Genomic DNA, 13,928 nt, shown 5'->3' with positions numbered 1-13,928 from the left:
GTCTCTTAACTCTCATGCAAGATAAAAAATTGAAAAGCAGTGATTTGCTGAGACATAATTATTGTTGAAAAGTTGTTGATCCATTCAATTCTAGGGATTAAATTTTTAAGAGAAAAATTTTGCTCGTCTCCAGCAACGCTGGAGAATAATTAAATCCCTGTTTTTGTCTTTGCAGGTCAAAAGGTTATATTGCCTATGCACTCCTTTGCCCAGCTGAAAACTCTGCATTTTGACCCTCCAAATGCTGTTGTGCACGTGGGTGGAAAGCTGTCCATCGAGTTGACTTTGCTGAGCCAAATGCCCATCCCTGTGCAGGTGGACCAGGTCGCCATCCACGTTCACTTCAGCATCGAGAAGAACAGCTACAGGAAAACGGCCGAGTGGCTCACCAAGCACAAAACTTCCAACGGTGTCATCAGCTTTCCTAGTGAAATTACAGGCTTGCCTTTGTCCAGGAACAGCCTGCCAGCCCTGGAGCTGGCTGAAATGTACGAGAGGAGCCCCTCAGATAACTCGTTGAACACGGCAGGAATCATCTGCAAGAACGCGCACATGCTGCTGCGGCGCCAGGAGAGCAGCAGCTCCCTGGACGTGCCCTCAGGGCTCACCTTGGAGGATGGGGCTCACGTCCTGAAGTGCAACAACTTGACTCTGGAACCAGGGGACAATAAAATAACCTTCAATATTCAGGTATGTTTTTGTAGCTGGGTGGTTGTAGCACTCGTGATACAGAAACTAGAAATGCTGGCTGAGGAAGAGCTTGTGCTGGGGATGGGGAGTGGTGCCTGTTGTTGTATATACAGGTATTGCTTCCTGTCACTCTTGGATCATCCATTCCCCTTGCAGCTTTCTGTTCTCCACCATCATTTCCCTTGAAAGGATGCTGTTGTGTTTATGCTAAAACATACAGGTGACTCTTCTACTTGAAATCATTTGAGTCAACCTTCCTAAACCTATTTTAAACATCTTGACTATTGCTGCCAAAAATTGAGCTGATAAATTCATATACAATATGATGTACTGCTCATGAAGTCTGCCTGTGCTGTTGAGGTTATTCAGAATAACATCTAAAAGCTTTGATGTGAATTCTTTTTCCAGCCATTCAGTGATTGTGTGGTTAAATTTGGTTGACAGCCTTTTCTCCTCTACAGAGGGTGGTAGAATAATTTTTTTCACTTGGGGGATGTGGTGAACCTACCTGCAAGAAGTTGAGATCACCTACAAGTATTTGAATTTAAAAGATTTAGAATTTAAATTGTCCCCATTAGTCATCATCTAAGATTACTAACTTATTAGTTACTAGTTATCATCTGTGGAGTAGCAGTGCAGTCATTTGAACTGCCTACTGACCTAATTTCTGAGCTTTCTCATCCTTTCAAAGGATTGGGACAGGTTAATGGGATTTGGACCAGAGGCCTTGGTGGCTGGAGATGCCATATTCTGTAAAAATTATTCACATGTTTGTTAAAGTGGATTTCAGATGAAGAGAGCTGTTAGGGACTGCACTGACCTGGCATTTGGGGTTAGTGGGATCAGGAAGCAATTTGGAATACTAGGAGAAGAGATGGATGAAAAGCTAGAGAGAGATCTGCTTTGAATTTGTCTGGTTTTGCTGTGAATCTGGTGGCCACTGGAGGATGGACAGCATTACTTTTATAAATTTGCTATTTTCCCAACCTTCCTTGCAAGAAAAGAACTTTGCATGGGATGACTGCTCAGTGTGAATCCCACAATATAATTATTTAAGGCATGATTTACCTGTCCTTAAAGGGAAAATCTGAGCACGTTATAATTTTAACAGTGTATTATTAGATAAAACAATGAAAGCTTCTCTAGATTTGAGCTGCAGTATTTACAAAATATTTGCTAAAAATTCATTATCATTGTAGTAACACAGTGTCACTTCTATTGGATTACACAGCTGGCCAGGCGATAGAAACTGCTGACAACTTGTTTTCTGGATTTTCTTAAAGTAATGCTTAATTGCACCACTTCTGCAGGAAGAGTAATGACTGTGCTTCTGTGACCCAGAGGGAGTTTGATCATTTCTCTAGACCTTACACTGATGATTAACATTATCTATGCTGACAGCAATCTTCCAAATTTTTCCAAGCCTTAAAAGAGATCAGAAAGCTTTGTCTAAATTCTTTAGACCAATATTCCCATCCCATGCTAAGATTTAAAGTATGTGTATATTATGTATTACTTTACTCGTGTTTTTCTGGTTTTTTAGGGCTAAAATGTAGTGACTTTAATGTCAGAATGCATAATACTGAATTTCAGTCTGGATTTGCCATGTAAATAACTGCATGAGGTTTGCCTGTTGAGTTGGTACAGCTTTTCTCCATAACTTGTAGACTTATTTAATTCTACCCAGCATTGTTATTTATGCATTACGCTTGGAAAGTGGCACATGAAAAAAAGAAACATTTCCCATTCCCTAAGAGCAAATAGAATCAAGAATAAATATACTATAAGGTGTTGCAGATTTGCTTTTGTTTTTAATCTTACTGAGAAACATCCAGAATCCCATTACTCAGGGTATGGGAAGAGTTGGAAATTAAATATGTATGTGTTACTTTGTTGTAAACGTTGACTCAGGGTGTGTGGTGGGGAGTGTGTGAAATCAATAGCAGTGAAAGCTGTGCCTTAGATAAATACTGTGGGATTTTATAATTGTTTTTATGAATTAGCCAAATAAGCACAGGTGTTGTTTAGGTGCTTAAAAATGTTTTTTTATGTATGTTGCACTTTGGGGGGGAACCAACCAACAAACAAGGCAAAACACACCCCAAAGTAACAAATTGACAAAAAACTATTACATTAGTTATCCTGATTATTAGTGCTGGTTAATTATGACGTTTTCTCTTGAATCAGACAGCACTCTAGAGCTTCTGTCTTAGTGGGGCAAAAGGTGCTCCTTTGTGTAAATCTTGTCATTTACTCAGAAAACTGAGCTTTCTGAAATCTGCAATTTTAACTTACAAACCCAAAGTACCTGATAAAAATGAGATGGAAACATGCTGCTCTTTAGTAGAGGGCTTGTTCCAGGAGTATTTTCTTAAAATTAAGAAAAAAATTGAAATGTTTTTCTTCCAAGGCCAAAGAACCTGGGACATACACGCTCAGGCAGCTGTGCACTTCAGTGGGGAAGGTGCAGTTTGTCCTTCTTCACATCTACCCCATCGTGCAGTACGATGTGTACTCCCAGGAGCCCCAGCTCAAAGTGGAGCCCATGACTGGTAGGTGCAGTGGATGTGCTGAAACTGCTTTGATTCCTCTTGTGCTCCTGTGGGACTAGAGAAAGTGTTTCATGGCTTCAGTATTACTCAGTTTGCCTTACTCTGCCTTGTGAGTCCAAAATCCAACCTTGCTTTTCAAGTTACCCATCATCATGTCCTGCCAGTGATGGCCCATTTTGGACAGCGGATTCCAGTGCTTGGCTCTGGACACAGAGTGTCACTTTTGAACCCTGATTCAAGCATGCATTGTCACTGAAATATCAGGTGTGATTTGAGCTGCCACACTGACCAGAAATGAATATTTACATTTGTGATTGACTGAGCTACTTGTTGGTTGTGATCACAGGATCAGTTAGGCTGGAAAAGACCTCTGGGATTGAGTCCAGCCTATGGCCAAACACCACCTTATCACCCAGACCATGGCTCTGAGTGCCACATCCAGTCTTCCCTTTAAACACCTCCAGGGACAGTGACCACCTCCCTGGGCAGCCTGTTCCAAGGTGTATTCTCTCTTTCTGTGAAGAAATTCCTCCAAACTTAATGCTAGAGTCCCTTTGATATTTACAAGAAATAAGTAAGAAATGGGATTCTCTACTAGAGAGGATATAAACTTATTAAAAATGAACACTGAGTGCATCCATTGATTTCAGAGACAGCTGAACACTAGTTGTTGCAGTGTTTATTAAAGTTAATAGTGATTTGTTTTCAGCCTACTGAGAGTGGCAGCTGAGGAGTTAATACAAATTTTGTGCTGTCATTCCAGGTTGCAGTGTGTGGCTAAGGAAGGACAGGCATATTGGGCATAAATCAAATTAAGGACTCCTATGAAACTGATAGCTGTGATTCTGTGTGCAGACTGGCATTCTTGTTGTGCTGATCATGTAAATACAACACGTGGGTGTGACTGGAATCACAGGTGTGAAAATACACAGCTGTCTGCAACCTGGAGAACTTTAAAAGTGTAGTAAATTCTTTGGGGTAATTGTATTTCACTGAAATCTGTCTAGAGAGCTCATCCAAGCTATCCAAGAGGCAGTGGGTTTGGGCTCTCAGGTTGAAATGTGGTTTTCCCACAAGTTGTATCTGAGCTGGGTTTAATGTGTCCCATAACAGCAAAACCCCACACTTGTAAGTTACCCCAGTGTGTGACCAACTGTGTGCTAACAGGGCTTAGAGCATTGTAACCACGTGCTGGAATGTGTTAACAATTCCTGCTCTGTCCTGCAGAGAGCCTTTTGGCTGGCATTCCCCAGAAGGTGAAGTTCACAGTGACCACTGGTCACTACAGCATGAAGAGCGGGGACACTCTGCAGCTGAGCAACGCCGATGCCATGCCCATCCTGTACCACCCCGAGAGCAAGGCTGTCATCTACTCCAACACCAGGGGTAAGCAGGAACTGGAAACAATCGTCTTTAAAAGGCTCACAAGTTCAGGCATCCTGAAGCTTAATACTTACAGTATTAAGAGCACTGACACTGTCAATAGTCATTATTAAGAACAATTTTAGGGATTTACAACTGAGTACTTCAGTCTCAAATTTTCACCCTCAAAGTAGTAGTATGAATTTTGAGAAACACAACTGGACAATTTTAGTTCCATTGATGAAATCCAGAGAGCATGTGAAACTGGTGCGTCCAAGGTTGCTTGAAGTGGAATGACGAGGCTTAACAAGGTGCTTTCATGTCACAGACATCTTTTGTGTAAAATCCTTTCTTTAGGATTTTTCCCCTTTCTGAGAAGCTGTGGCTTCAGCAACAAAATGTAAACAATGGTTATCTGCTGCTGTGGAATGCAACAGGTGCACCTGTGATTGGTCTTCTGTAGATGTTTGGATTTACTGACCACTCACGGCAGAGCTTTTCTTGCTTTCTGCCTAGACACAAAACTTTGTTATTGATTCCTTTTCTATTCTTAGGGTAGTTAGCTTCTGAGAACTTTCTCTCTATTTCTTTTTACTATAGTTATAATGTAATATATATAATAAAATAATAAATTAAGCCTTCTGAACATGAAGTCAACATTCTTGTCTCTCTCTTCACCCTGAAAAACCCTTGCAAGCCCTGTAACACTTTCACTTTGTAGAAACTTGGTAAGTGTCTTATGATGGGCTAAAGTAGCTCTTTGCTGGTTTGAAGTTTGTTCTCCTCTCAGTTCTATCCTGAACATTAGAAGCCTTTTATTACATGGAATGTGGTGGTTAACTTCCTGCAGTTAAAGAAGGATAGAGCATTACTCCTGCAAAGTTAAATATTTAACATGTGCAGATTATAGCTGGTTTGAAGAGGATACTATGGAGTTTTTTTAACATGGTTTCTCATTGCTGTTTTTGCAAATATTGCTGAGAAGTGGTTATGGCACCACATATTTTTCTATTATTTTCTTTTTTTCCCATTCTACACATCTATAGAAAAGATCTCAGAGTCATCATTAAGGATTCAGTCTTCTGAGAAGATCACAAGCATCAGCTTGCCAGTGGCCCCTGCTTACCATGTGATTGAATTTGAGCTAGAAGTCATGTATTTGCCATCAGCCACACAATCTGCAGTGGAGAAGGAAAATACTACAAATAAAGAAAATCACAGAAAAAACAAAGAGAAGCAGAAACAGGACAACTGCATGGCTACTGTTGATCAAAAAGTAAGATGTAGTTTAACTTTTTTATTATGAAATGTATTTGATTGCAGGGGTAAACACTTCATAAAATAGAAGTTGTAAGGGGGAACTTGTTTGGAACTTATTTTCCTTTAAAAGACATATACACAAAAATCAAACAGAATGTTAAGATGTAAAGAAATTGTAAATATAAACAGAAATACACACTGTTGTTAATAAATTGTCAACTTGGCTAGTAATCTAACTTTTAGAGTTTTAACACAGTTTATAAAGCATGGAGGGTACCTGTGTCTTTGTAAAAGGAAGCATGGTGGTCTTTAATTCCAGCTTCTGATTCATGGGAAAGATGAAGTCATGTGTGCTGCTTCAAATTAAAACAAATATACATTAAATGCATTTTTTAAAATATTTTGAGCTTGTAGTTAATATATTAAATTATTACAAAGACATTTAAATAATAGATCTTACAGCAGTTTATTTCATACTGACCTTACTAGGATAAAGTTGTCAGAGATGCCATTGGTGTCCTTTTTTTTCTTCTATTCCTCTTCATTTTTTTTATAGTCTTTAGAACTGGGTATGTCAGTTCCTAGAGGAAAAGCTGCTTTGAGATTTCATATCCCACTCACAGGCAAACAAAAATCTGTTCTTTTTTCAGATTAGATTTTACATACTGATTTTTTAAAAAATGCTTATTTCTTCCCCTCCTGGATGCATTAGATATAGACACTTGATGAGAAAAGTTTCACTTAGAAGTAGAAGAAAAGCAAAATCATTGTGCCAAAGACAATTGCAAATAAGAACTGTGTTCCCTCTTTTCCTGTAGGTGACCATTGATTGTCCTTGGTCAATTTACTCCACTATTATTGCATTAACATTCTGCATACCCTTCAATGCCAAGCATTCCTTGCTGTCAGCTGGCAAACGGTAATGTACTCATTATTTATTTATTGTTTCTTTCTTCTTACAAAGTATGGAGCTGTGTGAGGTGTCATAACTCATATTTATAGCAGGTTTTTTTAAAAATATATAAGTTGGGCTTTCACTATCTTCCCTGTGGAAGCTTGTGCATTTCCTTTCGTGTTCTTTCATGACAATAAAACAAATTTGTGGTTTTGGAAATAGGACCACAGGATGAGCCCAATTATCCTGTTTGTGTGTAGCTTGGTTTTGTTTATTGTGAAAGAGGATGTTTTGCAGCCTTGTTTTATGGACATGGACTCTTTCAATGTAACTCCTCAGTTTTTATTGAAAAAACTGTGTTGTGTATTTCAGGAAATATGTGCAAGTCTGCGTACAGAATTTGTCAGAACTCTGTTTCCAGCTTTCAGACTACAGCCTAAAAAATTCTGCTGAGTGTACAGATTTGCAGCTGGTACCTCTCAACCCTGCATCTCAACAGGTAAAATTCATTTGCTGGTTTATTCAATTTATTCATCTTATGGTTGCAGTTTGTCATTGGGTTTTAGGAAAAAAAATCAGCTAGAGACAGTTTTCCAATTAAATACAGCTGTAAACCAGTTCAGTTGCAGAACAGTTTCTTACCACAGAATTATAGAATGGTTTGGGTTGGAAGGGGATTTGAAGATGAGCAAGTTTCAATCCCCTGCCCTAGGCAGGGACACATGCCACTAGACCAGGATGCTCAGAGCCCCATCCAACCTGGCCTTGAGCACTTCCAGGGATGGGGTATCCACAAGTATCCACAAGGGCAACCTTGAAGTTTCTTTCAGCCTTGTCTGAACATATTAAATTGTTCAGTCTTGGTGCCTAGAAAAAGTGGGTAAGAACATATTAATAAATTAATTAAATTTGACTTTTGATTAAAATATTTCAAAATATGAAATTGAACTTCACTGAATGTGAAGTGTTTCCTGTTGAAACATCTGATTCTGACAGTGAAATGGGTGCTTCCTTTTAAAAATATGTGCATTGTGAAAAAGATTCACTGTTAGTCATTTTGTCCCATATTTCCCTAATGATTTATTGAGTTTGTTTCTGTAAACTGTACCAATGCCAGAACAGACAAACATATTCATGTGTGCAATTTCCTCTCCTTTCTCAGAGGAAGGAAGCAGCTAACACTCTAAACATTCTCTTTCAGGTGGTGTACAGTAAGCAATCAATATTCTTTGTATGGGAATTGAAGTGGACAAAAGAGCTTCCTCTCTCCTTGCAGTGCCTGTTTTCAGTCAGCTTTTGTCCAGCTACCTCTGAAGAACAGTCTCTTATCTTGAAGCCGTTCACTTACGAATTCCAAGTGGAAAATTTTTTTGTAAGTACTCCCCTAAGTTATAGGGTAGCATATCTTAACTGAGTATGGTTTCCTAAGAAGTGAAAAGGAAAAATCAAGAAATATATTAGAAAAAATTGGTTTATATCATGAGGTTGATACCTACTTAGAATCATTGGAATGTCAGTTTCTGAGTGACAGAGCTGTGATATGGTGAAATCACATCCTTGCCACAGAAATGTGGTAGAGCTTAAATATGCTTAAATGTGTTCCATTTTTTACTGTTCTCACCTTCCTGGGTTGGTGCCATGGAGATTGTCTGCAGCTTACTGAGCTGCTTTTTCCCTGCTGGCTTAAGATTGTGCTCTCCGAAGCAAATTGCAATTTCCAAAATATCTTTGCTATTGAAAGCATCTGAGTAGTTTTTTACAGTGCTTGAGATGAGCTCCTCTAATGAAATATTTAGGGTTTTCTAGGCCATTATCTGAAATATTCTTCTTCCCCTTTATGGACAAACATTGTATTCCTTTGATCAGCCAGGAAGCTCATAGGCTAGGTAGAATTCCTTTAATAGGAAGTTTTATTAACATTATTGAATCTCATCTCTAAACTCAGTGTTCCCCTTTGTGATGCTTGGGTAAAAAGCAACATCATGAGAAGACTCTTATTTTTTAAATCCTTCTGTCTGTTTTCATTGTTTCTACCTGCTTGTTGCAAACTGGCATTGAGCAACATTTCAGGTGTTTGTTTGCCTAGTGCCATGTAACAAGCATTTTTGGCACCTCTATCAGCATCTTTCTGGAGTTTTTAAACACAACTTCCTGTGTGAAACAGTGGGGGTTTTCTGGTAGCAATTTAATTTTGTAGGAATTAAAAATCACTTCTTTGATGTGGGCACTGTTATTGCAGGGATTATGGCAGGAGGAGGGATGAAGTAGTTCTGTATTACTCAGAATCTGAGTGATGTGTCTGTAAAGGGAGGAACTAAGAAACTGATAAAATTTGTTTAAATAGTAAGATTGGTGTCCATTTAGGAGCATTGAAAGGCTGTGTTAAAGTATAGAAGTGAAGGAAAAAATAATATTTTCACTGCTGGTGTCAAAAATAGGTTGAATCAAGTTTGATTTGTTCTACTGGAAGATGTCCCTGCCCATGGGTTGGACCCAGATGATCTTTAAGGTCCCTACTACTGCACAGCATTCCAGGATTCCATGTTGTATGATTTTATCAAACTGAGCAAGACAATGAAGTGAACATTACTTATAAGTGATTCTTGCATTAAGAAGATTTAACAGGATGTGTCTGTTATGTGTAAAGTTGGTACTGTACCCATTGTCCAGTTCAATTTAAACACAAATAAAAGCCCTTTTTCCTTGATAACAGCACTGTTTTCTTCCTGACAGACACTGTACCATGTGAAAACTGAAATCTTCCCACCCCTGGATGCAGAGTACTGTAAAACAGGCTCACTCTGCTCCTTAGAGGTGTCCATCACCCGGCTTGTTGAGCTCTCTGAGGTTGACAGAGATGAAGCATTAACAGAATCAGATGGATATTGCACAACAAAACTTATGTATGAAGGTAAGACTATTTTTCTTAAGCATTTTAATAAATTTCCCCCTAATTTTTTCTTGACAGTGACATTTGCCAGACTTGCTGTGGCATAAATTGCTTTATTGTGGATACAGCTGCTTAGTAAAGCAGTTTTCATTTTGCAAGACTGGGAATATTTTATTTTCCCCTCATTAATCTGCCTTCCAGTGGAGTAGAAATGTTCTTCAAACTGGATGGATACATGCTTGAGGCCCAACTATGGTCCTCTCTGTGTAGGGCTGTTTTCTTACACATAAAAGCTGGCGGGCTTTTAGATGTTGCTAAAATGCAGATTTTCAAAGTGCTCTAAAACTATCCTGAGGCTTCTCCATTTTTCACAGAAGAACTTTAGTGTTTTCTCTTTATTCTTGCAGTTGTTGACAACAGCAGTAACTGGGCAGTCTGTGGAAAAAGCTCTGGAGTGATTTCTATGCCTGTAGCACCTCGAGCAACTCACAAAGTGCACATGGAAGTGATGCCACTGTTTGCTGGGCATTTGCCTTTCCCTGATGTCAGATTGTTTAAATACCTCCCTCACCATTCTGCTCACTCCATGCAGCTTGATGCTGGTAAGGCCATTTTGACCATGTGGCTATTTACAGAAATTACTCTGCTTTTCCTGTGTTCTTGTAAAGAGAAAAGCAAAGCAAGAACTACACTGACAATATATGGACCAGGTACTCACAGGTGTCTTTGCTACCTTCACTCACAGTCCTAAATTCAAACTTGCTCTAAGGGGAACTTTGAATTTGGGTTCCCACCTAAATCTCTGAGGAGGAATAATAAATGCATTGTTCTCTTATGATTCCTTTAAAGATTAGTATGCAAATCAGTTGTCACTGGAGTTATAATCAAGTGAAAACTGTTTGATAATCCTCTAATCCTGCAGTTCCATTTTCTCTAAATTGTGTGTGTCTTCATTAGCTTTGAGATTTTTTCCCTGTTTTCAAGGGATTGAATGTGAAATAAAAGAACTGCTGAAAATGTGGGCCATTCAGTTAGATGCAGAGTTGAAATTACCACAGTCATGTAGAGTATTTATCTGTACTGAGTGAAAATTCACTCATAGAAGCAACGTAACTTTTTGTCAATGGAGCAGTCAGTGTGCATCCTTCTAGCTTGTGGGAGGTCATGCCATTGAAATCTTGAATACTGAAATTCTAAACCAGTATAATTCACTCTGTTACATCTGGAGCTGGCCAAAAGTGTGCACAGACTCAGCAGAGATGATCAATAACTCTGAACATGTGTTAAGCTGACTGTCAGAGCTCTGAAATGACCTTTTAGACTTAATTGGTAGAATAAAACCCTATTTTTCCTTTTGTTTTCAAACAGATAGCTGGATTGAAAATGATAACCTTTCTGTAGACAAGAATGTGGACGAGCAGGCTGACAGCAGCAGCATCAGGAGCAGGGGCAGCCTGCACTCCACAGCCAGCGGGGAGCACAAGGGGCTGCCCATGCCCCGGCTCCAGCCCTTCTCCCCGGGCCAGGTCTTCAACAGCAGCACAGGGATGCAAATCCTGGTCATTCCCAGCAAGGACGACCACGTTCTGGAGGTGAACGTCACGTGACAGCTCGGAGTGACACCAGGAACCCCTTAGGAACTGGATCTGAAAGCACTTTATGGGATAATGACCTGCTCAGTCCTCATTGCAACATTAACTCCAGGCGTGTACTGGCCGTGGAAGCAGCAGACAGTTGTATCAATTTCAATGTACAGTGAGCCTTGTGTCAGCTAGTTTATATTGCCACTTTAGTATGTTTCGTGTCAGCTGTTGGGTTTTCTTCCTGCAGTCACATCCCTGCATCACAACAACCAACACAGGGCAACAAAAAGCAAAAAACTCCAAATCTTTGGACCACTTCTTTATTTTTGTTGGGCAGCTGAGAGATTTGTTTCATGCTTCCTACGTATTTTAGAATGTAGAGTTGGATGATGTAATTATCCAAATCTTGAATTTTTATGTAATAATTTACAGGCTTTTCCACACATGTGCCAGAAACATAACAGAGCATACAACAACACATTCACTGGTGTAACAGTTGCTTTTCTGGGTTGCTTTTATTTTGTTTGTTTGATCATTGTTAATTCCTGCCATTGCAATTTTATATTAAACTTCCATCATTTGCATACTTAGATGCATGGAAGAGCTACTGCTATAAACAATCTTAACTGAACAAAATTCCTTAATTTTCTGAGGCTTTCTCCTTCACAGAGTAGACACTGTGATGTCACATATATTTTTTTTTTTTTTTGGGTGGGCTTTGGGTTATCCTCTTGCATATTTCTTACCAAAGAAAGATATTGATAGGATTTAATAATAAATTATTTGGCTTATTGAGTTCCCAGATTAATTTCTTTTATTACCATTTCCAAGTGGCTTGGTTTGCTGCTCCAATTTTGAAGTTGGGGCAAAAATTTCACTATGATGTGATACTTGAACAGTCAACCTTTCATCATAAAGGCTTAGTGTAATTATTACTGATTAGAGGCCAGACTTGTGCATTCATGATGAAAGAAGGAGGTTGGTTTGATACAGGAAAGCTTGCAGATGTAGAATAATCGTGAAGCAAAGTTAAAACATGTAACTTAAAGAATTTCATTATTTATATCTGAAATGTAAATACAAAAAATGTAAAAAAAAAAAAAGTGTAATTTTTGTGAATGTTGCAAATTCACCTGTGACTGGAAAAATTACAACTTCTTCTGATGTCCTGCTTCTGATATTGAAACTTGTGCATTTAATGTGAGAATGACCTTTTCTACTTGCAGATCTATAATGGTGCGTTGTCAACAGACTCCACAGAGGAAACAGTCCCATGGCAAACTTGTCAGCAAAACTGAAGTGAGGAGCTGCTCATTAGACAAACTCATTATTTTCTTTTCTTCTGCTAAATTACAAAGGGGAAATAAAAAACAAACCCTCTTTGCAAAAAGAATCACAAATAAGTTGAAAAATGAATAGGCACCCTGCACTGGTCTAAACATTTTACTTTAATTTTATTTTTTATTTAAAAATTCTAATTAGATGTATAAAGTAGACCTGCTAGCTGAAAATGTTCTTATTATGCATCTTCTTTCTGTGAAGGAATGCCCTTTCTCTGTGGAAATCATACCATTTTATTCTGGATAAAACCCAAAGCATCATTTAGTGTGAATGACTGCTGGGATTCTCTGACTGGAAAAGGTAACAAGTTAGTGACTTTGACACTGCAGGTATTATTAATTCCATTTTCATGGTTTGCTATTAAATCATTTTTCACATTGTTCTGTAATATACTGTTAGATCAAACACATTGTACTAAGATTGTTTAATGAAATTGTAAGCGTTACAGTTCTAAATATACATGTTTTAAAAAGAAATCATTTTCTCTGCTCTGTGAGTTCTGTTTGGTCTGGAGGAGTGATTGCTTCATCTGTTTTAACCAAAACTGCTTTTGTCTGAAAAAATCAGATTTATTACCTGGTGTGCAATTACACACTCGAGAGAGACATTGAGTATTTATTTATTTCAGAGTTGCACAAACCTGGAGCCTCCACAGTATTCCACAAATCCAGCACACCCCTCCAGACTTTTCCTGCTGTTATTTATACACAGAAATTCAGTGTTGGCAACTTCCAAAGTACAGCCCCTCTATTATGAGTGGTTAATAATTTTCACACAAATTGTGTAATCCCAGCTGATTTCTGTGTATCCTCCAGGGAAGGGTCTTCATCTGGGCAGGGTCTTTTTGCTCTGTAGGTTTGACTTTTATAATAATAATAATAATAATAATAATAATAAGTTTACATTATTATTATTTTTATTATTATTATATCACTTACAGTCTTTTGCCAAGTTAGCAACATATACATAAGATATACATTCATATTTTGATTTACTGCATCCTTAAACCTCATTAGTTATAATGAGCTCATTAGCTCATTAGGATATCCATAACTAAGGGACACTGCTCTCTGTACCAGCAATTAATTCTCCTTCCTTGCTGATTAGGCTTGGAAGTATACAAAGATCAACCATCAAAGAACATCCTGACTTAAGTTAATTTTGACATATTTCACATTTTGCAAAACTAACACCTGTGAGTGATCCAAGGACCCAGCTGAAGGAGCACAGACAGTAAGGGTTAAATGGATTGCTAAGCCTCAAACACCAGTAACCATTCAAATGGGAAATACCAAGGTAGGGCAGCATTTTTCTGGTGCCAGTTTTGCTGTTCAGGTCCACGGTGGCCACGCAAG

At 38.5% G+C, this 13,928-nt stretch overlaps 1 protein-coding gene across 2 annotated transcripts in view; it reads left to right on the top strand.

The window, feature by feature from the left end:
* The window catches only part of TRAPPC10 (trafficking protein particle complex subunit 10), a 38,006-nt gene extending 24,957 nt beyond the window's left edge, over nt 1-13,049 (top strand). For both annotated transcript variants that reach the window (XM_058822284.1, XM_058822287.1), the window contains exons 14-23: nt 176-690; nt 3,101-3,242; nt 4,470-4,628; nt 5,651-5,880; nt 6,683-6,783; nt 7,132-7,258; nt 7,961-8,131; nt 9,493-9,670; nt 10,057-10,251; nt 11,018-13,049. In XM_058822284.1, coding sequence (XP_058678267.1) covers nt 176-690; nt 3,101-3,242; nt 4,470-4,628; nt 5,651-5,880; nt 6,683-6,783; nt 7,132-7,258; nt 7,961-8,131; nt 9,493-9,670; nt 10,057-10,251; nt 11,018-11,256 — 2,057 coding nt within the window. In that variant the 3' untranslated portion in view covers nt 11,257-13,049. The remainder of the gene's footprint in view (nt 1-175; nt 691-3,100; nt 3,243-4,469; nt 4,629-5,650; nt 5,881-6,682; nt 6,784-7,131; nt 7,259-7,960; nt 8,132-9,492; nt 9,671-10,056; nt 10,252-11,017) is intronic.
* Nucleotides 13,050-13,928: the final 879 nt, after the last annotated feature.

The sequence above is a fragment of the Ammospiza caudacuta genome, chromosome 2 (assembly GCF_027887145.1).
Source record: "Ammospiza caudacuta isolate bAmmCau1 chromosome 2, bAmmCau1.pri, whole genome shotgun sequence".
NCBI lineage: Eukaryota > Metazoa > Chordata > Aves > Passeriformes > Passerellidae > Ammospiza > Ammospiza caudacuta.
Note: the sequence above shows the minus strand (reverse complement) of the source record. Positions and strands in the feature narration are given on the sequence as shown.